The 24936-nt window shown below is 41.6% G+C and overlaps 1 protein-coding gene and 1 long non-coding RNA gene across 4 annotated transcripts in view; one reads left to right on the top strand and one right to left on the bottom strand.

The window, feature by feature from the left end:
• The window catches only part of RFX8 (regulatory factor X8), a 64306-nt gene extending 41818 nt beyond the window's left edge, over nt 1–22488 (top strand). For 2 of the 3 annotated variants that reach the window (XM_045006103.1, XM_045006087.1), the window contains exons 6-15: nt 7078–7188; nt 7275–7352; nt 8090–8203; nt 8899–9049; nt 11331–11389; nt 13666–13822; nt 15640–15734; nt 16722–16836; nt 18852–19144; nt 22229–22488. In XM_045006103.1, the coding sequence (XP_044862038.1) occupies nt 7078–7188; nt 7275–7352; nt 8090–8203; nt 8899–9049; nt 11331–11389; nt 13666–13822; nt 15640–15734; nt 16722–16836; nt 18852–19144; nt 22229–22405 (1350 nt within the window). In that variant the 3' untranslated portion in view covers nt 22406–22488. The remainder of the gene's footprint in view (nt 1–7077; nt 7189–7274; nt 7353–8089; nt 8204–8898; nt 9050–11330; nt 11390–13665; nt 13823–15639; nt 15735–16721; nt 16837–18851; nt 19145–22228) is intronic. The other variant, XM_045006097.1, reaches the window with a different exon arrangement.
• LOC123364232 overlaps nt 1–24936 on the bottom strand; it is a 67524-nt gene that overhangs the window by 8590 nt on the left and 33998 nt on the right. Inside the window, exon 2 of the long non-coding RNA XR_006577046.1 lies at nt 20300–20522. This is a non-coding gene — a long non-coding RNA (uncharacterized LOC123364232). The remainder of the gene's footprint in view (nt 1–20299; nt 20523–24936) is intronic.

Below are 24936 nucleotides of genomic sequence, written 5' to 3'. Positions count from 1 at the left end.
ATGTGTATTCTTTAGGCTCTGGATTTCTAGCCAGCCCATCCCTGTTCCTTTTACACACCCCTACTGTCCAGTGAATAGGTGAGGTGTCACAGTTCCAGGTTTAGCTGCCTCTAGCCATCACCTATCTATGGGTGGCAACTTGTATTCCTTTCCCCCCCAGACCAGAGTTTTAGGGTTGCAATTCCCTTACAATCCACTGTACTTACCCCAGCAGTCTGAGATTATGCAGTGCCTGCTCTGCTCTCTCCCAGGGCTCTGATAGGGTTTACCAGTGATCATCCAACTTTCACAGAGCACAGTATATTTATTTAGGACAAAAGCATTACAGAGAAAATGTATCATAAATGAATAAACAGTCTCCATCAGGGGTCGGCAACCTCTGGCACGCGGCTCGCCAGAGTAAGCACACTGGCGGGCCGGGCCAGTTTGTTTACCTGCCGTGTTGGCAGGTTCGGCCGATTGCGGCTCCCACTGGCCACGGTTTGCCATCCTAGGCCAATGGCGGTGGTGGGAAGCTGCGGCCAGCACATCCCTCAGCCTGCACCGCTTCCCGCAGCCCGCATTGGCCTGGGACGGCGAACCCCGGCCAGTGGGAGCCGCGATGGGCCGAACCTGCTGACGCGGCAGGTAAACAGACTGTCCCGTCCCGCCAGGGTGCTTACCCTGGCGAGCTATGTGCCAGAGGTTGCCAACCCCTGGTCTACATACATGCCAAGCTTACCAGGTGTCACCCATCTTCTATATGTAGACCCTTCCAGCAGGGTTTTGCCCTCTTAGTTAAAATCTCATGTCTGTTCATGGATTGAGCGAGGAAGCATGTCGTCCCTCAAGCTCCCCGATCCTCCCTCACTCCCACCCCCACCCCTCCCCCGGCTGCCCCAGTCTACTCAGGGCTCAGGCTGCTTCCTTATCCAATTCTCCATTCTTTGCCTGCTGGGCCTCTTGAAGCTGGTCAAAACTTGCATATGCAATTCCCCCCAGGTTGTTTATGTATGCATTAAATACCCCCATCAGCTTCTCCCCAGCTCCAAAACATGCACTGCCATGCTCAGTCTTCATCAAGGAAGTTTATTTCCTTAACAGAGATAGAAAACAGTCTTTTAACTCAATCCTTTGCCCCAGGCTTCAGGGCCACCCTTCCCAGGGGTCTCTGGCACTCCAGTGCCTGGCAGCATCCCAGTCTCAACCAGCTCTGCTCTCTTTTTGGAGCCCCAGCCCCAGAGATGCTTCCCACAGCCCCTGGCCCCTTGCACCAGGGACCTACCTCAGGAGCTAACTCCACTTCAGTGTGGGCCTCCCCTCCCCAGGGCAGAACCTGTCTCAATCAATCTCCCCTAGTTCCCCACTAACAAACCCTTCATAGACCCAGGGAGAGCCCAGCCCTCTTTAACTGGCTGGACTGGGTTTACTTGTTCTGGTCCAGGGGAGCTGGGCTTAGTCTATCCACAGAAGCCAGCTACCCTGTGATATCCTCCAGTGATTTAAGTTCCTGCAGGAAGATCTGTGATCCTCCCCCATGGAGCCAGAATTGAATCCCCTAGCTCACAGAGCTATATATAGAATTTACAGATATAATAATCTATGAAGAACCCATGTGCATATAATATCCGGCACATCTCAATAAAATATTCTTTGAAGCTTCTGCACTATGATACTCCTTGGGGATACCCAAAGTTGTGAGGCACCTCACTGCCACCTGGCCTTAACATGAAGCAGTTTTGTGTTTGCCTGCTGTGGATCAGCTCCCTGAAACCAATAGCCTCTGGCATCACAAACACTTCCTACCTTCCAGGCCTCTGAGGGCCTTGCTCACTCTCTGCAGGGAGTGACAGGCACCACCAACCACTGCGTCCTCCAAGTGTTCCCTGCAGTGTCTAGCCCTTTACCCACTGAACACACACACAATTACCAGGCCAGCTGTTTCCAAAGGAACAGTACACACCAGCTTTAAAGATTCAACATAGAATCATCACTTTACCTAACCCCAGCACTTAGATGTATTTATAGTGAAAACAAGAATAAGTTTATTATTAAAGAATAAAGATTCTATACACTTTTATAGACTGTAAGATCAGAAAGGACCATCATGATCATCTAGTCTGACCTCCTGCCCATTACAGACCGCAGAACCTCACCCAAGTCCTCAAATCATTATTTAAAGACTTCAGGTTACAGAGAACCCACCATTGACTCCAGTTTAAGTCTGCAAGTGACCCAGGCCCCATGCTGCAGAGGCCAAAACAAAACAAAACAGGGTTTCTGCTAATCTGACCTGGGGAAAAATTCCTTCCCAACACAGAATATGGTGATCAATTAAGTGGGTATTCACCCACGAAAGCTCATGCTCCAATACGTCTGTTAGTCTATAAGGTGCCACAGGACTCTTTGCTGCTTAATTAGATCCTGAGCATATAGGCAGACCCACTAGCCAGACTCCCGCGAAAGAATTCTCCGTAGTAACTCAGAGTCCTTCCTCCCTGTCTTGTGTCCCCTCTCTGGCCAGTGAGGATGTTTGCTATTAGCAGTCGCAGATGGGCCACATGTCATTGTAGGCAACCTCATCATACCATCCCCTTCATAAACTTATCAAGAAACAAGTTAGGTTTTTTACCCCCACTGCTCCACTTGAAAGGCCGTTCTAGAATTTTACTCCTCTGATGTTTAGAAACTTTCATCTAATTTCAAGCCTAAACTTGTTCATGGCCAGTTTATATCCATTTGTTCTTGTGTCAATTTTGGTGCTCAACTTTAACTCCTCTCCCTCCCTGGTATTTATCCCTCCACTGTATTTTAGAGAGCAATCATATATCCCCTCAGCTTTCATTTGGCTCGGCTAAACAAGCCAAGCTCCTTGAGTCTCCACTCATAAGGCAGGTTTTCTGATCTTCCGAGAAGCCCTTCTCTGCACTAGTGTGAATTAATCTTTCTTAAACATGGGAGACCAGAATTGCATGCAGTATTCCAGATTAGGTCTCACTAGTGCCTTGTATAATGGTATTAACACTTCCTTGTCTCTTCTGGAAATACCTGATGCATCCTAGGATTCATTAGCCTTTTTCACAGCCACACCACGTTGGCAGATCATAGTCATCCTGAGATCAACCAATACACACAGGTCTTTCTCCTGCTGTCACCTCCAGTTGATACATCCCCAGCCTATAGCAAAAATTCTTGTTGTTAGGCCCTATTACTCATGGGGGAATTCTGCATCACTGCACACAGGGCCATCCCTAGCCATTTTGGTGCCCTACGCAGCTCCCCCATGGTACAGTCATTATACTGTCAGTATCACCTACCTGACCTATCATTGGTATCGGCACTATCTTTCCTCTTGATGTCCATTATCCTACTTCTGTTGTTCCTTTCTCCATTGCTATATCCTTTCTTACTTGAGTTTCCTCCCATTCAGTATTACAATCAGGTGTGGAGAATACAAGAACATCTCCCAGCTGTCTCGCCCAGATACCTAGTTTGAAAGTTCTTTTGATCAGTTGTGCCAACCTCCATCCCAGAAGTCTGTTTCCCTCCCTACTCAGGTGGAGTCCATCCCATGAGAATAGTCTTCTGTCCATTAATGCTTTCCAGTGATCAAATACCCCAAAGCCCTCCTTATAGCACCACTGCCTGGCTATCATCATAATGGTTGATCATCATATTGTTGTCTCACCTTCATTCTCCTCCTCTAGGGACAGGTAGTATCCCACTCAAAATCACCCGAGACTCCATTTCTTAAAGTGTCTTACCCAGCCTGGCATAATCTCTCTTGATGCGTTCCAGCAAGAATCTAGTGGTATCAGTTGTTCCCATGTGAAGGACAGTAGATTCTTCCCTGCTCTCATTAGGATTCTCTTCAGCCCCAGATCCACATCCCATGTTTTAGCTCCCAGCTGACAGCACACCCTTCCGTTTTCCAGATCATCTCTGGTGACAGGTCTGTCTGTTCTTCTTAATAGGGAGTCCCCTATTGTTGTGATTCTCTGGTATTCCTCATTCTGTTCTTTCTGGCTGCAAGTCCTCTTATTTTTTGCTCTTCCTTGCAATCTTCTGCGAGTTGTCCCCTATCTTTCTGGGGCTCCAAACCCTGGCAATCTGCATTTACTGTTCCCCTCTTCTTGTAGGACTAGCCACTCTTCTCTTCTTCTTTGCCCTCCCACCTTCTGTTGCAGCCTGCTGTGCTCTTCATTGTACAACTCAGCAAACCTGTTCCTGAGCTCTATTTCTCCTTCACTAGCTGATCTTTCCCTCTGCCTGGTTCTCATAGTCCCATGCTTTCACTGGCCACTTTCCTCATCCAGCAGTCTACCCTCACAGTTCTCCAATCCAGCTTGCATCTGTGAATCTTGAATTTTCCCTTCAGCCTCCTCTTGCCTTCCCTTCATTCTCTGCTCGAATTCCAGTTGAAACTCAACCATTGTTTTTGTCTGTGTCTCCAAACCTTAGCTCTTCTCTTCCATCAGCTTTATCAGGTGGCCCTTCATACAAGCAAAGCACTTTTTGGGTACCCTCTTCAGGATAATGTACATCACACAGCTTCCACATTCCAGTCATCTTCATTGTCTCTTCCATTTCTTGGGTCACTACCACTGCTGCCTCTGTCACTGTCATATCCTTCCCTCCTAAGCTTCTGTCAAGGAAAACAAAAAAACCAAATCCAACCCAAAAAAACCCACAAACCCCCTTTCCCCCCAAAAAACACACCACACACCAAATAAAAAGACCACCACTTACTACCTTGCCCAAACTCCTACTCCCCTGTTTTCAGCTCTGTTTGCTGGCTTCTGGGCCTTTCCTTCTATGCTCCTGGCTGGCTGCTTGGCTGCCTTTATAGGCCCCCTAATCAGGGCTCTGCTGTGGTCAAAGGCTCTGCTTCTTTCACAGCACACTGCCGTCTACAAGCCTCTGCAAACTGAAAACAAACAAACAAAAAACAAAAAAGCAAGCGAAAAGCAAGCAAGCAAACAAACTCTCAAGAACTGGATTTAGGGGCAGACGACCCAGGCAAACTCCTGAGGTGCTGGGCTTGGGGGCATTGGGCTCAGGGCAGGTATTCAAAAATTTAACAAATGGGGGGAAGACGGAAGTGCTGAAGACGATCCTCACCTGAGGTGCCATTTGGTCTCAGGCCGGCCCTGGGGCCTGCCTCTCTTCTCCTCTAACAGATTGCCACTCAAAATCCCTTATTTTCAGCTATTTGCTGACTCCTATGCTGCTGCTCAAGTAATAATGAGTAAGAATATTGCAAATAAATGGTTACATACCAAACAAAATCATAAACTTTCTAGAGACTAAACTTTAACAGGTTACTCTCTTGTCTAAAGAAGCTTATCTCACCCAAAGTTCTCCCCAATGTTTTCAACCAAGCCTGGTTGAGATCCCTTTTTCATAAAGCAAAATCATTGTCCTTTTATTTCCTCAGTGAAGGGTGTCCCCCTGTAATGATCTTCAGTCGTGGGGAGTGTTGCCTAGTGGTCAGAGACTTAGGCCCTTCGACCTGCACAGAGACTTAGGCCCTTCGACCTTCTTAGGGGAGCCCAGGCCCTGCCACTCCGCCGGACTCCAGCACAGGGCCCTCTGAAGGCAATAAAAGGGTCTGACGCCCATGAGCGCTTTAAGGCTGCCCTCTCTGGACCACTCCCTGCCACCCCACTATTGTCCAAAGTTCGGCGTCTCTACAGGAAAGCATGAAGGGGGTCAGCTCACCACTTGGCACCTCTTCTTCACGGCCAGGCATGGCATGATAACTCTCTTCCTCTCTTCTCATGCCTGGGCCTCTGGCCAGGTCAGTTCCAAGTCTCACCCCTTCAGGGATAGTCTATAAGCCAAATACAGGGAATCAACACAAATCAATGGGTTAGTAATAGGTGAGAGGGGGAAATGCTTCCCTCTCAGGGTCTATCAGAAGCCGGTCCTCTCTTGCCTCAGGGAGGGACCTTCAGGCAGCTGTGGATGGGAGAGATCCTGCCTTCCCTCAGTCCTTTCTTCAGAAGCTGCAAGGTGATGAAGGTCCTTTTTCTTCCCTGGCCTGCCTCCAAGTAAGCTGTTCTGCTCCCTTTTAATTCCTCGTCCAGTCTGTGAATCTCTTGCAGGTCTGGCAGGGCAGGGCTGGCTGATGCCAGAGCAGCTCCTTAACCCCTTGTTGTCCAGTGCAAGACTTGTGTACCCCATCACACTCCCCATATATACTCCAGAAAACCTGTGATCTGTACCACCAGATAAGGTTCTCTCCCCACTGCTGTTTTTCTCTTCCTGTCAATTTCTTTCTGAAGTCTCCATAATCCTTCATTTGCATTTAGTTCAGACTGGTGATGGGAGACCCATTGTGAATGAAACGATATTAAGTTTACATGTAAACAGATAGATGGGTATACATCTCTTGTCTGACAGAAAGCCTGTTTTTTCACCTTTGCTGGTGACCACTATTTTTATCTAGACTTTAAGAACATATTTTCAGCTCCTTACGTGGTATGTACATATACAATTCACAAAATTATTGATGGCCAGTGTGACACTGGCTTTTATTTGAGACTTTACATAACACTCTTTTGTGAGCTAGAATGTACATGTCAGGTCCCAGTGATCTCTGTAATCCCTCTGCACCTCCTTGCTGGTTGGCACTAAGAGGTTCCTGAGTTCCATGCACTTCTAAGGTCTCACATCTTTCACAATAGGTATTGGGACAAGAATTCCCATGGAGAAATAGATGAGTTGCTGACAATACTGTTTATATAACATATAAACACACTAAGGCCCAGATTTTTAAAGGTATGTAGATGTTACTTTGCTCAGTGTCACAATGCCTAACTGGTTTAGGAGCCCAAGTCTCATTTTCAAAAGGAATTTAGGCACTGGGGAATCTAAATCCTATTGACTGTTGAAGGTATTCAGGCTCCTAAATCAGTTAGGTGTTGTGATGCTGAGCACAGCAATGCCTAAATACCTTTATAAATCTGGGCCTGAGTGCCTTTAATATAATGTGAAATGTTAGTAAGATAAGTGTGTTCTTCTTTTATTATTGTTTACATTTAAAAATCTAAGAAAGTGATTGTTTAAAAAAGCAAGCCTTTAAATTGTTTCCAGTCTGGTATCAATTTGAAGACAGAGAAGGACAAATTTGGATCCCCTTTGCCTGAATTCAAGAGATTTTCTTCTTGGGAACAAGAGTTAGGAAAGACACACTCTTATAAAATAGTAAGTTTAGCCATTCAGTGATCAAGAAAATTAGCTCTTGGCCTGTGTGATTGTTTTGCAGACTCTTTTTTGTTTGCATTCTCTAGGTTGCATTGCTTGCTGATGAGTATTGTAACTACTGTCAAGATGTTTTACAGAACTTGAGGAACAAAGAACTTGACAGGGTATGCCATTGTTTTAACAACATATCTGTAAATATTATTATTAGTGATTTATTTAGATGACAAAAACTGATTGCAATAACAAAATTATTTCCATGTAGTTCACTTTCTTTATGTCAGGTGATGATTATTTATATGCAAAATGAGCACTCAGTTAAATCATTCTGGAATACTTTATTAACATAACATACTTACGTGTTCCAAAGGCCAAACTATTTAGGTGCCTAACTCCCATTGAATTTAAAATGAGTTTGAATTTAAATACTTTGCAAAGGGCAGATGCTGACTTCTGAAAGAGGAAAAAATGCTTGGTGGATCTCAGAACACTATAAGGAGAACAAGATTTCTATCTACCAAACTTTGCCTTAGTTTTTGGCTGATTTGTGTTTAAACATGGGTTGGTTGTGGGGGTGATTTACAGAACTGTTCTTGAGAAAGGCCAAGTTCATATTCAGCCAGTTACCCCCATATCTGGGGCCATATTTACGCTACTGCTTCTTTTCTTCTTTTTTCTTCAATTTTGATTCTTCCTTTTAAGGTTTAACTGGCTCCCCCAGGCTGCTGTAACCTGGGCCTGAACTAGGACTAGGATGGAGCCAGGATGAGAACCAAGGAACCACTATCAGCTCCATCAGAGCTCCTCTCTCTGCTGCACTGGGGAGTGCTGTGTTGTTTGCGTTCAGTTTAGCATTCCACAAGTGCAAATGTAATGAAAATTAACCAAGGAATTTGTGCAATAGGTGGAAGACCTTATCACATCATTCTGGAAGTCTTTGCAGCCTGAAACAATAATGCTTATGTCACTGCCAGATATATGCCAACTGTTTAAATGCTATGATAGACAGCTGTTCAAGGTACTGTAGACACAGATTTGTTTATTGCAATTATTTTGCTATCTGTTCACATCTTTTCAGTAATTCTATTTGAGACAGAATCACAGTTGTTTATTATGCATCTGCACCCAGAAATACCACCTGAATCTTAAGTCTGTTCTTTGTACTCTATGTTGAAACTCTATGGCTGAGGTTTTTGGATGAGCCCATTGGAGTTTGACACCCAACTCTCACTGAATTTCCATAGGCTCTTTTAAAAGATCCAGCCTACATCAGTGGAATTTGCTTTTATGACCTTGGGCTATTTTAACATGAGGTTGCATGTGACTGATGAAGAATGAACATTGGATTGGTGCCATTTTTAAAAAAACACCAAACCTATGTTGTTCCTTTGACAGCAGTATATACTTTTAGTGAAACTTCCATATTGAAACATATAGTTCTTCATTCATAAGAATTTACCTTTTACCTGAAATTGGCCATTATAATAATGTTTGATAACTAAATAAAGAAATGATATTTAGGCTTCTATAGTTAGGATCTGTTCCTACTGCCATTAAAATCAATGGGAGTTTTGCCATTGACTTTAGTGGAAGTAGGAACAGGCCCCTAGTATTATGCAGATTTAGGCCATAAATATAATTTTGTCTTATGATTCTAGAAGCATCTGTAGCAAGCCAAAAATAATGTCGTTTCCCTATGAACCTCTGTTTCAGGAAATGGAGAGCATTCTGCTTGATGATTTCCTGGAAGATGTCACTATACAATATTTGAAGTCAGTCAGATTGTTCAGTAAAAATGTTAAACTCTGGCTGCTTACTGTTTTGGAAGATTTTCCACTCTTACTACGAATGTCCAAAATCAAAGGTATTCATGAGTAATAGAGAAATTATAAGTGGATGGATAGATGGATGGATAGAAATTGTTCAAAACTTTATAACAAATCTATTTTTAAGCTCCACCTACAGTGGAAAGAAGACTGTTACTAAACCATTTTTAAAATATGATTTAAAAAACTTTCAGGAGGCATGATTTTGATACCTGTGAGGATTAATTTGGTTACAACAAAAAATAAGTAGTCTCAAACAATTTGTAAAAACAGTTTTAACCAAATTATGTCCAGTCAATGCTAAACCATGCTAAGTAAGAGTGTTTATAAAACTTTTTGGAAAACCAGTGCCTTGGCATGGTCTCTTTGGCGGTGTCGATGATTATGAATAATGTGCAGAGACGGTAGATCATAGTTAGAAATAGCTGAAACTGACAGCAAGGTCTATCCTAAAATTATTGTATATCACCAACATTTTGGTAAACAAACTTTACAAACAACAGATAAATAGTGATACCATTTTGTAAGCTGTAACAAACTTCAAAATTCCTATTCATTTATGAAATTATATGCAGAGTTGGTAGCATCATCTATTATTAAGGTTGCCCAACACTTTCCATTATGAGACCCTGTTTTCAGTTTCTTATAACTTTGCTAAAGTTTAAAAATTTGGGTTGAAATTTTCCATGCTAGGTGACTGCCTTCAACTGAATTTTCTTGGAAAATTTCAGAGGGAACAGTACAGTCATTTATGAGAACGAGGCTAGGAGAAAATATGTTGTTTTGCCCATGTTAAAAAATCTGAAGCATTTTCTTTATTAATTATTAATTATTATTATTATTATCAGTCATCATAATCATCAACATCATAGCACCTGGGAGCCCAGACATGTACCAGAGCCCCATTGTGCTAGGTGCTGTACAAACACGGAACAAAAAGACAGTCTCTGCCCCAAAGAGCTTGCAATCTAAGACCAGAGACAACAGATGGATACAGACAGACAGATGGGGCAGTACAAGGAAACAACCAGCATGATAGGCCTCACAGCAAAGTACAGTTTTAAGGAGGATTTTGAAGGTGGATAATGAGGTCGCTTTGTGGATGTTTATAGGGAACTTCTCCCAAGCATGAGGGGCAGCATGGCAGAAAGCATATAGGTATTTGTTAGAAAATTTTAAGAAGTGGGTGATGATGGCTGACACCATGGGCTGATCAGAGTTGGGAGTCAACTTTTCATTACTGAATGAGAGATGTTAGGTAGGGTGGAGATAGGTCATGAAGGACCTTGAAAGTGAAGAGAAATGGTGTATGTTTGATACGATAGTGGAGAGGGAGCCAGTGAAGGGATGCAAAGAGAGGGGTGACATAGTCAAAGCCTAGGAGAATGATCTTTGCAGCAGCTTCTGAATGAATAGCAACAGGGCAAGGGCGAGGGAAGATGATGTTGCAGTAATTGAGATGCGAGATGAGAGCTTGGACATGAGTTTTAGCTGTGTGGATGGATAGGAAAGGCTGTATCTTAGAGGTATTATGCAGAAAGAATCTGCAAGACTTAGACATAGCCTGGATGTGAGGACCTAGGAAGAGGTCTGAGTTGAAGATAACACCCAGGTTACTAGACTGAGTGGCAGAGAAGATGGTTGTGTTGCCAGTGATTGAGAAAAGAGATAATGGGAAGGGTTTGGGTGGAGGATTAGGAGCTCTTTTTTGCCATGTTGAGCTTGATGGCTGATGGCTAGACAACCACAAGACGATGTCTGAGAGACAGGCTGAGATTTTAATTTGGACAGAAGGAGACATGTCTGGAGTAGAGGTAAATCTCTGAAATACTCTAGTGCCCTCATCATGCCTTGAATTTTGACCAAGAGGGAGGAGGAGGCTTTGTGTCAGGGATGTGCCTTATGCTGTCCCTGTGAAAATCAGCCCAAATTTGGCCAAGTTATGATCTTTGAAAAATTTCAGTTTGCACATGCTTACTAGATTTACGAGAGATTATCAGCTAAAATCTCTCACTGAGCATGCTCCATTCCCTCACAGCTCCTAGTAGGGTGACCAAATGACCCAATTTTATAGGGACAGACCCGATTGTCTGCTAACTGCAAGCTTTAGAATGATAGGGCTGAATCCTACAAGATGCTGAGTACCTCAACTGTCTTTCCCTATCAGCACTAAATACCTTGCAGGATTAAGCCCTCAGCCTTTCGCATTGCTTCCTCAGGGGCCCATTTTCTAAATTATAATAAAATCTATCTTCATAAATGTGCTTTAGAATTTAAAATGCCAATGATAAGAAACACCTGCCTCTTCCTCCTTAACAGAAGTTACTGTGTTTGTAAAAAGACTAAGAAGAAAGACGTATCTTTCTAATATGGCAAAGGTATGTTTTATGTACTTTTTAAAACCAGAACCCATAAAGCACAAGGCTTGAACATCTCCCACGTAATAAGCCTGACCTAATTTTTGGTTATGTATTTTACACACTCTTTTTGTAATATAACAACAAAACATTTCTTATGTTTGTGCATTGCTACAAGCCATGATTGGGAGACAAATCATACCTCCTAGGTCCACACACGGAGAGCACTCTCTTTTGCACTGTTTACCACTCTAGATCCTGCAGAAGCCTCTCAAATAAAGTCAGGATCCATGCTGGGGGAATCAGTGGAGACTAGCCAAACTTGTACAGGATGGTGGCTGCACATTGTCCTCCCTCAAATCCCAGGAGATGATACAACCTGGAGTTGTTACATAATAGGTTGCATTTAGTACTCCTCCTCCCGCCATTTCAGGGTGCTGAAGCCATCATGCCTGGTACCACAGCTGGTACCACAGCTGTAATGAAGCCACACTAGCAGGGAGCTGAGGAGGAGTTAAAGATAGAGTTCAAACTGTTTCAGAGACACAAGGCCTTTGCATGGATCCCTGGGGATCAGTCAAGTGTGGAGACATGCCTGTGCCCTTTTCCACTGGGGTAGGCCATCCTCACCACTCCATCCCCAATAGGACAATCAGCAAGGATCTCTGCAAGCTTGCTTTCACTCATCTTTCCTCCTCAGGGTCTCGTTCGATGGGTTTTGTCACGGGAGGGATGATCTTGGTCTAAAACTGGAAATATAAGATCAGGGGTCAGCAACCTTTGGCACGTGGCTCGCCAGGGTAAGCACCCTGGAGGGATGGGCCAGTTTGTTTACCTGCCGCGTCGGCAGGTTCAGCCAATCGCGGCTCCCACTGGCCATGGTTCGCCGTCCCAGGCCAATGTGGGTGGCAGAAAGCAGCATGGACGAGGGATGTGCTGGCTGCGGCTTCCCGCCACCCCCAATGGCCTGGGACATGGCAGGTAAACAAACTGGCCCGGCCCACCAGTGTGCTTACCCTGGTGAGCTGCGTGCCAGAGGTTGCCGACCCCTGTATAAGATCAATGACAGTGTGTGTCTCCCACTCCTTGTTGGCCCCACAGTGCTATTCTTCCTAAATAAAATGACAAGAAAAACTTCAGCAAGAAGCTGGCTTTTTAACCTCATAACTAGTGTGTTGTGTATTTTATAACAAATTGTATTTATTTATGGCTAGATCGCAGGGTGGGCTGCACTTCTCTCCCCTCCTTTGCATGAGCTACCTTTACATTGGGTCTAGATTTGGAGGGATAAAGAGTACTGCACATTTGCTTACTCTACCCCAAGCAGATAGGCAAGGAGTGGGCAGGGAGGAGGAAGGAAATGGGTGGTGTCTCCAATATGCAGACCAACAAAGGTGAGTCAAAATACCAGTGGTAATTACTACCCACCTCTTCTCCCTGCCCCCACCCCTCCAGTGCAAGGGGAGTCAGAGCTGCCTCTACCTAGGTCTGGCCTTTCATTTAATTTATTGAAAACCATATCAGCAGCAAAATAAAAAAGACACAATTTAAACAACTAAAAATAGATCAAACATTTTTAAAAACCAAATTGCCCCTTTCCACACACACCAGGCCTGTCCCGTGAGGGGACAAGCATTCTCAACTCCCACTGACTGCAGCATGCCTTAAGGGTGCTGAATACCTCAAAAAGGTCAGGCCCACACATCCCTAATCACTATTTCTTATGCACCTTAGAGAACGAGTGCAAGACTCAGGGTGCCTACAACTCCCATTAATTCAAAATTTGTTTATTTAGATTTACTGGGCTTGTTTTGTCACTGTCAATTTTACATTTCAGATCTCAAAGATAGGGCTGCTGTTATATTTTCTGAGCAGGATGTGAAAAACTGCCTGTGAATTTAATTGAGACACACACATCAATGTCCATTGCCATTGAGGAAAAGTTAGTCCTGATACACCTTTTCATTCTTCAGTCTTTATAAGACTACAATATTCTTTGATATAAGAGCAACAGGCTCACATACTGAAAATTCACCAGGCCAGTTTATTTTATATTGGTCAATATTGTCTGCTCCACTTGCTCAAGAATACAGAATATAGTTGCGAAGTAGATCATCAATTGCTGAACATTCTGTGAGGAAAATTTGAAATGTGCCTAACTAGTGTTTTGGGGACTAGACTGTTTGTGTAATGTCATTAAACTCCGTGTTCTAACTTAACACTGAACAAGGAGTACTTTTTGACAGAGAAGGGTTTAACAAAATTAAAGGTAATTCCTTTTTTTTCTTTATCTATAGACAATGAGAATAGTCTTGAACAACAGCAGCAGAGTTACTATTTTAAAATCAGACTTGAATGCCATCATCAACCAGGGAATTGTGGACATTCCTGGAAACCCCTTGCAAAATAAGTTTAGAAATATGGATGAAATGGAAAGTGACATGGAACTCAAATGTAATATTTTTATATCTTTTCTATTAATTGAAGCACTTGGCTCACATGTTATTTAAGCTTTAGCATTTCCCCATGTTTGTTTATTCATGATCTGTCTTAATTGGAAGCGTAGTCTTGCTATAACACTAATTATTGGAACAGGTCCAGTACAATTGAGATTGGTGCATATAACATTATCCCCTACGCATTAAAGGATAAGAATGATAAGCTTTCAGTTATGGTTCTGTCTTACAGCTTTCTGTAGCAGCAGCAGCATTTTTATGTCATTATTACAATGTACTTTGAGCAAAATGTTGACAAATGAGTATATCTATGTTTTATTGTTGTCTTTAATAAAAAAGAATGGAGAACTACATTTTGCATGATCCTGTGTTATTAATCAAATCACACTACATTATATTCAAATGGACAGATTTGAATATTGTACAATGAACAGGACAAAGGTTATTGACCTTGCAATCTGTGTCTTTATACTATGTCATTTATAAACAACAAAATGCAACATTTCTATGGAGCAATGACATAATACATTTGCCATTATAATGAATAATGATAGGACTATAATGACAAGTTTAATTCTTAGAGTAATGGCTGCCATTTAAATTAGGCTTGGTCTACACTGAGGGGGGGATCGATCTAAGATACACAACTTCAGCTACGACAATAGCGTAGCTGAAGTTGACGTATCTTAAACATCTTACCTCCCATCCTCACGGCGTGGGATCGACGGCCGCGGCTCCCCCATCAATTCTGCTTCTGTCTCTCGCTCTGGTGGAGTTCCGGAGTTGATGGCAGAGCGTTCGGGGATCGATTTATCGCATCTCAGTGAGACGCGATAAATCGATCCCTGATAAATCGATCACTACCCACCAATCCGGCGGGTAGTGTGGACGTATCCTTAGTGAGAGATGGGCAACTTGGTCTACTGGACTGAACATATGACTGGAAAAGAAAATCTCGAGTTTTGTTCCTGGTTCTGCCCCTGACTTGCTATGTGAATTTGGACATTTCATCTCTCTGTGATTCTTTTTCCTAGTTCACAGAGTATTTGTGAGAACTAATTAGATTATGCTTATATAATGCTTTAAAAATCCAAAACACTTTGTAAATGCAAAGTATTATTGCTACTAGAATTAGTGAGTACCTTATTTTTACAGAAGTGGATTTATTGATTGTTCTTGAACCTTCTTGAAGGAAGAAGACACAGGGACAAATTCTACTCTCAGTTATACTGGTATAAACCCAAAGTAACTTTACTTTTGTTACAGAATAATATTGACTTTGGTGTAGATCATAGTATAGCATTTGGCTTAGTATGTTAATTTTCAAACATTTTTGCTTTTGCCACATCTGAACTGAGTTTGGGCAATGGTGGCTACATTTTTTATTTCTCAGCAAAATTTCAGAAACTCCTTTTATCATTTGAAAGCAATTGTCTCCACATCAGCAGGTGAAAAAGACAGCTTTGTGAATCAAGTGAAAACTTAAATTAATAATCTGATAGTGTTTACAAGCTCAGTCCCTCCATTCTCCTTTCACATTTGAAATAACCTCTACTCTTAGAGGGCCAGAACCTGCCACCCTTACTCATAGTGAGTAGTCATGTATTACAGTGATGGAAAAGGACATGAACCTGAACAGAATGGAATTAATTTCAGAGTTAGGTGCCACCCTGCATTAATGGGGGTGTCAAAATCTGGTCCAAAATGTATTAATTATATGTTATGAGCAGTTTAATGTTTTTTTTTTACATTACTGCTAAAGAGAAGTGTAAACCAAATGCTACAAGCAATGCATATTCCTTTTATATTTTATAGGCTTGAATAACTTGATTTCCTTGCTGGATACTTCCACAGATGTTAGGGTTTTCCTGAACTGTATGTCTTCAAATCTTCAGGCTTTTGTCATTCAGGTACAAAATTAACTCATTATTTAAAAAAGAAAAAAACACTCATAAGAACATAAGAATGGCCCTACCGAGTCAGACCAAAGGTCCATCTAGCCCAGTATCCTCTCTTCCGACAGTGGCCAATGCCAGGTGCCCCAGATGGAATGAACAGAACAGGTAATCATCAAGTGATCCATTCCCTGTCACCCATTCCCAGCTTCTGGCAAAATCACACCATTTATCATATGTTTGTCTTTCATGTTACAGTCAAGTCAGTTGTTATCCTGCTTGTCAGTAGTTTGCAGCAGTGGTATTGCATACCAATACTCAGACTAGATTATCAATATTACATAAATTATGTAAAAGAAGAAAGCAATTTGTCAGACAAAAATTCCATCTTTGCATGCATCTTGTATAATCACACAGCTGGGAATGCAAGTCTAACTTCATATCCATGACACATTACCTTCCTTTATAACCTAAAAGGTATAAGAAAAGGCAGATAAGGCTGAGAACTATGCTTCATGATTTAGGAGATGCTAAAATCTGAGCAGCTGGTAGAAAAGTGGCTTTTCCTACTGAAATAGCTGTGCCTATGGAAATAGATGTAACTATCTTAATACTGTGTATACGTCTTCCCTTGACTCACCAGCCTTTCAGTATTTCCTCCAGTGGTAGATGAGAATTATCAGTAGCTGCAGTGGTGCTGGTAGTTTGGGCTAGATGGGATAATCATGTAAATTTAAATGGAGTTATGTACTTTTTTTTTCTCCTTCGAAGGAGCAGGGGAAGCTGTACTCCCTGTTAATTAATTATTCCTTGTTAGTTCCTGCTGTGATTTTTTTAAAAGTAATAATAGTACTTTGAACTTCTGTAGCATCTTCCCTCAGAGAATCTCAGACTGCTTGTACTGTTTTTATTTCTGTATACAAATTGCTTGTGAAGTCTTCAGTACTACATGTACATTCTTTATTTGACCTTATCATGAGTCAAGTCATTGTCTATTTACAGCCAAGCAAGAATAAAGAAGAGTTTAGAAAATTAGCAGCTAACTTCCAACTGAAATGGAACTTCCTCTTAACTGCAGTAAGCAAGGCTATGACACTGTGCCATACAGACAGTTTTGGTAAGTAAGAGCTTTTTTCGTGCTCCATGCTGCAATGAACATAGGCCCAGATCTTTGTCCCCTTTGTGTCAGAAAAGTCAGTGCCAATCTCTCATTGGCATTGACTCCTAAACCTCCAGCAGGCCCTTACTTTCAGGACACTTCAAGGTCTGGTCTCAGTTGCCTTCAGGCATAAGGGAAAGATGAAGAAGAGAAGCACTGAGAGGTCTTTAACTATTCTCTTGACTTGCTATCGAGATCTGATATTTGCTTCAGGAGGGCAGTTCTGCAATTCTTGTTTAATTAAAACTCCTTAGCCCATCCTCCTGGGGATTGCACCAACAACTACACTTCTACAAGTGGAAATATGCAGAGACCATTTCAAAGAAGAAAAAATGGTTACCTGCCTTATTCATAGATTTTTTTAAGGCCAGAAGGGACTACTGTGATCGCCCAGTCTGACTCTCTGCATAAGACATCACCACACACTTCCCTGAATTAATTTCTGCTTCGAGCTGAATAGCTGTGATTGAACTAGAGTATATCTTTTAGAAAAACATCCAGTCTTGATTTAGAAATTTCCAGTCATGGAGAATCCACCACAACACTTGGTAAACTGTTCCAGTGGTTAATTACACTCACTCACAAATTTGCGCCTTATTTCTTGTCTGAATTTGTGTAGCCTCAACTTCCAGTAATTGGATTTTGTTATACCTTTGCCTGCTAGATAGAATTTCTATTATCCAATTTCTGTTTCCCACATCGGTACCTCTGACCAGGGATCAGCAACCTTTGGCCCGCGCCGCTTCCTGCAGCCCTCCTTGGCCTGCAGCGGCAAACCGTGGCCAGCGGGAGCTGCGATCGGCCAAATCTGTGGACTTGGCAGGTAAACAAACTGGCCTGGCCTGCCAGGGTGCTTACCCTGGTGGGCCGCGTGCCAAAAGTTGCCGATCCCTGCTCTAGACTGTGATCTAATCATCTTTTAATCTTCTGTTTGTTAAGCTAAGTAGATTGAGTCTCTCACAATAAGGAATGTTTTCCAATCCTTTAATCATTCTTGTGGCCCCTCTGTGAACTCTCTCCAGTTTTTTAACATCCTTCTTGAAGCGGGGACACCAAAAGTGGACACACTAATCCAGTAGCAGTTGCACCAGTGCCAAATACAGAGGTAATATAACATCCCTACTCCTCCTTGATATTCCCCTGTTTATACATCCAAGGATCACATTATTAGCCCTTTTGGCCACAGCATTGCACTGAGAACTGAAGTTCAGCTGACTATCCACCATGACCCCCAAGTTTTTCAGAGTCATTGCTTCCCAGGTATCCTGTAAGTGAAGCCTACATTTTTTGTTCCTAGACCATAATCCAATAAGAGCAGAGGCAGTTTTTCAATTAAAAATTAACAAGTTCCTAGGCACAGCACCTTAACTGAAGATCCTTCCTAGTTTATGCCCATGTAAAGTGTTCATTCTTTGTTAAGATTCTTATTAATTGCTTATTTAGTGCCAACAATGTGCTTGGTGCGGAACAAGCCACGGAAGAAGACTTGGTCTTTTCTGAGTGGGGTTTACAGTCCAGTGAAATCAACGAGGGTCTTTCCATGGGCTTTGGCACAGGCTCCAAGTTAGGCTTTTCAGCGAGCCTCAAACTATATGCAATCAGTAGGATTTTTTGTTTGGGGAGGACTGGAATTATTAATCAGTGTGAGCAAGGCAACATAGATGATGGGAAGTTGTTAAGCCTTGCAAAAGAAGGAAGATGGACAACCACACTGTCCCATATTGTTAAAATAAGGGGGATCCCCTTTAGTCCATATTTAAAATCTGTACTTAGTGCATATTCTGCCTGCATGTTGATGAGCAGGCACACATAGTTCAAGAGTTCTTATTTGGTGAGTACTATGCTCCAAATCCTATTAATATAATGACACCATGTGGTTTACAAAGGAAGATGTACCTGGTTAGGTAGAGAATTTATATGAAACTCTAAAAGTGATGATGTTGCAAGTGACTTTTGTTGCTGTTTAAACCTAGGATCCTGGCATTTGTTTAATTTGCTACTTTTGGAATATGTTATTCACATTCTCCAATCCCATATAGAGGAGGAAGGAGATGGAACTCTCTCAGACATGCAGCAAAATGATTCACCTACCCAGCTAGCTCATGAACCTGCTCACCTTTGGGACAATTTTTCTGCTGAGCAGTTTCGAGCCAAAGCCCCAGAGCCAACTCGGGTAACTCTGACACAGAGCCAGAGTGATGTTAATCTAAACAGCATTATTCTCAGGGTCCTGAGCTGTCTGGTAGACTCAGCCACAGGCAACAAGGTAAAAGTAACAATACATTTGTTTAACAATAAAATAGAATTAATTTTCAAAACCCAACTGCAAGAGATGATGGCATGCGTGGATGTGTATTGAACATCTAAGAGTAATATAAATAATATTGTACATATGTAAGAGTTTTCAGATTTCTTCTTCATATATTGGCAGCATATATCTTAAATCTTTCTAGAAAGCAGCATCTAATGGAACTGGACACATGTTAATTGCACTAAGATTCAGACCTAAAGTTATATTATAAGGAGTTGTACCTTGACCCCACTCCAGTTCCTTTGCTGCCAACCTTATCTCCCAAGATTTACCACCTTATACACGTCTTCAGTGACAAGAGTGGAAAGGTACTGAATTGGGGTCAGGGCCACTGCTTCTTTCAGTCAGCACATTCAGTGCCACAAGTGAGCATCGATGTGGCTTCAGAGTGACATCAGAACCTGCATTCTGTCAGCTTCAGCAGAACACCACACAACCCAGGTATCCCATCTCTACTAGCAGCCAATGGTGTTATGCAACCCCACTCATCTGCCCAGCCCCATTATGCTTCCCACCTTCAACCTCCCGATCCTTACTTTCTCCCTCTACTTTGTCCTTCTCCTTCCCTATGCCTTTCCCCTAAACCACTCTACTCTCCATTTTCCTGCATTCTCCCCCTCTGCTCCTCCTTTCACATACCTCCCTCATCTCTCTTTCGTCACCCCAACTCTACTACTCCCTCAAAAAATAAATCACTTTAGAATGCAGGTTTTGGTATCACTGGACCAGGAGAAACAGGGTCTGTAAAGGTGCTGCTGGTGCTGTGTTCATTACTGCGATTGTTGAAGAAACTACAAGAGAGCTGGAGCTTATAGAGCTCCACCCCAAGAAGGTTGTAGGAGGAGTCAACTGATAATGGGGAGCCGCATAATGGTGGGTGATGCTGGACCTCGTGTCTCTGGGACAGCCAGATTTCTTGACATAACCTTGTCTTCTCCTTGTCTTCATGAAACTCCTCCATCTCTCCTGTCTGTCCAAAGTGCTGCTGCCAAAATCACCTCCCTTTCCCATCCCTTCAACTATATCACCCCCAGTGTGAGTCACTTGCCTGGTTTCCTGTTCCTCTGTATATCAAGGGTAAATTTCTTACCTTTGCACACAAACCCCTACCTTATGCAGCCTCTGCAAATATCTCTGAGCTGGTCTCCTTCTGCCTTTCCCTTCTTCCCCTTTTGCTCTGCCAACACCAATCTCCATATTCTTCATCTTCTTCTCTCACAGGCAAGTCCATGCTTTCTTCCAAGCAGCCTGTTATGCTTGGAAAACCTGTTTGTCACACTTCCACCCTCATCTTCTTGAAGTCACTGCTGAAAACACAGTTCTTCTGTGAAGCCTACAAGAAATGAGAGGGAGGATTAGGAATAATAGTCATAAATAAAAACCCTTGAATCAGAACCATCAATATGTGCCTATGTCTTACTGATTTCAAAGGAGCAGCCGTGTTAGTCCGTATCTTCAAAAAGAACAGGAGTACTTGTGGCACCTTAGAGACTAACAAATTTATTTGAACATAAGCTTTCGTGGGCTACAGCCCACTTCATTGGATGCATAGACTAGAACATACAGCAAGAAGATATTTATACATACAGAGAACATGAAAAGGTGGAAATAGCCATACCAACTGTAAGAGGCTAATCAGTTGAGATGAGCTATCATCAGCAGGAGAAAAAAATTGTCTTACTGAGTAACTCTGTAATGTTATTATCACCCTTGTCCATCCTCCTTCCTCCCATCTCTATCTGTTTATGACCCTCACTTGCTGAATGTAGAAGACTACAATTTTTGGCATAGGGACCATGTTTTTACTTGCTATTTTGAAAGGCACAGCACAGTTCTGAATACATAAACATCATCATTTATAATAATCATCTGGAAAATGGGTAAATATCAAGTTGCTTATTACAGAGCTTGCACTGTCTTTCCCTCAGCATGAGTAATGTTCATTCATCCATAAAACCCCAGCCTACACACACTATGCTTTCTCTGTTTACCTGTTACCAAATTAAAATCCCATTCAGCTGCACACCTGCAGTAGGTTTATCTGCAGAGCACTGTGCTGTAGTCAGTTCTACACCTACATTACATACAATACACTGTAAATCACAGGAAAGAGACCTAGGTATCTTATAACCTCAATGGACAACAATGGCAAATAAGCAAATCAAATGTTTTGATTTGTTAAATGGATAGAAAAAATAAGGAAATAATTAACTGCATTATAGAAATCAATGGTGTGTCCTCATCTCAAATACTCTATCAAAAAGGATATAAATGTGTTAATTAAAATGATTAGAGGCAGGGTAAATCTGTGGCCCCAAAGAAATTAATGGTATGAGTCCTATTGACTTTAACGAGACCAAGATTTCACCCTAATGAGGTATGCCACAGGAGCAAAGATTGAAAGGACCGGGGTTACTTATTTTGAAAAAGAGAAGAATAAGAGGGATATGACAGGGTATATACAATTATATATTATTATACTAAAGGCTAGCCTGGTGATTCTGTTAAACATATCCCACATTATGAGGAGACTTAATTAAATGAAAAGGTAAAAAATTTGGGGGCACAATCCTGCAAGCACCTATGCATATGAATAATCTCACTGAATTCAGCAACACTAATCATGTGCATAAAGTTATTCACAGGCATCATAATACCTAATTCTTATACAGTGATTTGCATCAGTACAGCTCAAAGCACTTCACTGTCTATATTGTAGCTATATTTACAACACACCTGTGAGACAGGGAAATACTATTATCCCTATTTTACAGATGGGAAAACTGAGGCACAGAGAGGCTAAGTGACTTGTCCATGGTCACACAGGAAGGCTGTGGCAGAGCAGGGACTCACTCCTGGATCTCCCATGTCCTAAGTTAGTGCCCTAATCACTGGATCATCCTTCTTCTAAACATAAGTGTTTGCAGGAGCAGGCCCTTGAAACAGATAACAGAAAAGACATTTTATTCAATAACAGGAGGAGCAGGTATATAATCACTCCACAGTGATAATATTTACACTTCCATGTTTTATTTGCAGCTCATCCAAGTCATGTTGGAAGACAAAGCTACTAAAAGTTCAGTTAAACTAAATCTTCCAGTTGGAAAGGAAGCACTTGTTACTCTGAAAGATGGACAGAGATTTATTATTCACACCTGTGATTCACAGCAGCGTTGCACTAGCATTTGTTACAAGGAAATCAAAACAGACTTATAAGAATTGTTTACAGGGGATTTATTGTACTTACCTGTATGCTTAATATAGATTTAAGAAAAATGTTTTATTTTTCTGTGAAATGAAAGGGCTTTTTGCTGTAAATACTAGCTACAGAACTGTGTTAAAGTATTATTTATTTATTATTAATTATTATTATATTTATCTATTTATTTATTTATTTAAAGTTTTCATGTATTTAACTGTTTGGCTTATTTGAGTAAATATATAAGAAATCCTAACATGGACTGTACCTGCCTACTTGGTTTTTGTTCTTCTCTGTTTCTCATAGCTCTGTCATTAATAATGTTAAAAACCTACCTGAAACCATAATGCCAAAGAAAGTCAACAGGAACTATGGAATGGACTATTAACCCCATCAAAATTCTTCTTTGTGTCTACAATATGGACACCAGAGTTCAGGCTGCTATTTTGTCTTTGACCTATCCTATTATGCTAGGTATCTCAATTTATACAGAGTTCAGCTCTAATCTCAGATCCATGGATATGCGTTGCCATGAATCTTGGAAAAATTCCTGCTGAACTTCCCATTTCTGCAGAATACTGTGGAGTCAGTATCTCACATACAATGTTATTAGTTAAGACAGAATAGGTCCTATAATATGTAATTGATTTTCCCATATGTCCAACACAAAATTGTCTCAATTTGCTGTCTGACCACAACACAAGCAGAATTATACAGAAAATATTGGGAGATACTGGAAATAAATGTGTATAAAAGTTGTGGTTTTCTACAGGATACTAAATTTATATCACACCAGCATTTGCTTTGGGAGACTGACTAGCTGTGATGTGGGCAACACTTGGGAATTAGCTCTTTCAAATAGTTTTAAGAAGCATTAGTACAGGAAGTTGATCCCACTATGTAAAATGTAATTCACTATTGCAAGAAACTGGGAGGCAAGGGAAGGCTATTTGATTAGAGCTCCCCTGACATTCCCGCTTTCTGCTTTTGGAAATCCTCACTTATCTTTCATATGCCTCCAAGTGGTTCTCAGCCCAGCCATGGGGAGGGAACTCAGAAGTGAGGAGGACAGTCCGGATAGCCTGCCAAGGGTCAGGTTGGGGTTATTTGCTAGAGAAAAAGGGTAGGGGTTCATTCTGTTGTGGGGATGAGATTAAAAGTCTGGAGATCTTACATATGTTGGGGAAAGAAGGGGATTGAGGGTCAGAAAAGCAAGCTTTCGTGCCATTGTTTAAGAATATCTCCTATTTTCACCATTTTTGCAGGTGTTTGTAAATTAAGATGAAATATTGCAGATCTGTGAGTCTGATAAATAGCACCATATCCCTTACATGAAAAATACTTAATAGTTCAAGTGATTTCAGTTCACTTTTATTTATAAAAATTCATATTTGAGATTAGAAATGCCACGTATTCTCACAAGGCAGTTCATCATGTAATGGAACAGGAGATCTAACTTAAGACCTGAACTGGGACATCCACTCTTCAGAACTGTAAGAGACTAGGACCTATAAAATGTATCTGAGTCTCCAATGAAAGGAAAAGGCTCTGATGAAATTACACGTCCCTGCCCAACCTTAAATTTGCCCCTTTTAATAATTTGCACAAAAAGTTAATAACACATTACTAAGAGAGAGTAAAATATCATTTCCTTAGCAAAGAGTCTACTATAATGCTAACAGATAGTACACAATTACTTTAAAAAATAAAGTACAAATGTTGAGCTCCAATCCTGCACAGATTTATGCCTGTACTTAATAGGACTAATCGTGCATAAAGTTAAACATGTGCTTAATCTTTGCAGGATCAAGGTCTTAGTTGGTAAACATACCAATTAACAAGGGATATATAAACAAATCTAAAAAGGTAGCACAATTTCTACACTGATCTACACCTTGTAAAATTCCACTAAATCAGAGAGATTACCTGGGATGTAAATCAATAGGAAATTTGGCCTCATGCATTCCATAATCCCAAAGATAACATTTTACCTTTTTTTCATAAAAATTCAGTTAACCTATACTAGCAGAAAATGTGTGTGGAGTTCTGACAAACACTACTGCACGATGGGGCTAAATTAGTTTTTAAATCTGTAGTCCAGATTAAATCTATAGAATATTATTTCTTTTGCAACTATCCAACAAGTCAGTTTAGAACATAGTGGGGGGTGGGGGGTGGGGAGGGGAATAGTGTACGGTGAAGAGGAAGGAGAGAAGATAGTAAATGGAAAAGGTATATTTGGCATGACTGAAGTGGCTGCATCCTTTAGCTTGTCACTGCCAGACTTTTGTCGGAGAACAATTATTTTGTGGAAATTATAATACATTTCTTGTATGCTCAGTAGACTCTGTTGATGTATACTTTCAAGCTGAATTCTTTTCTAGCCAAATTCTTTTGTTAGCAATCTTGCCTAGGCTTTTGTTTCAGGTGGCAGGGTTGACTTTCTATGCAGGGAGTTATACAGGCTGTTGATGCTTTAGCAAGAGTGTAAACTCAATCTAATCCATCTCTGAGCCAGCTTTCACCACAGGAGGGTGCTGCTATCATT

The sequence above is a fragment of the Mauremys mutica genome, chromosome 1, assembly GCF_020497125.1.
Source record: "Mauremys mutica isolate MM-2020 ecotype Southern chromosome 1, ASM2049712v1, whole genome shotgun sequence".
Classification (NCBI taxonomy): Eukaryota; Metazoa; Chordata; order Testudines; family Geoemydidae; genus Mauremys; species Mauremys mutica.
This window is presented reverse-complemented; position numbering and strand designations above follow the sequence as displayed.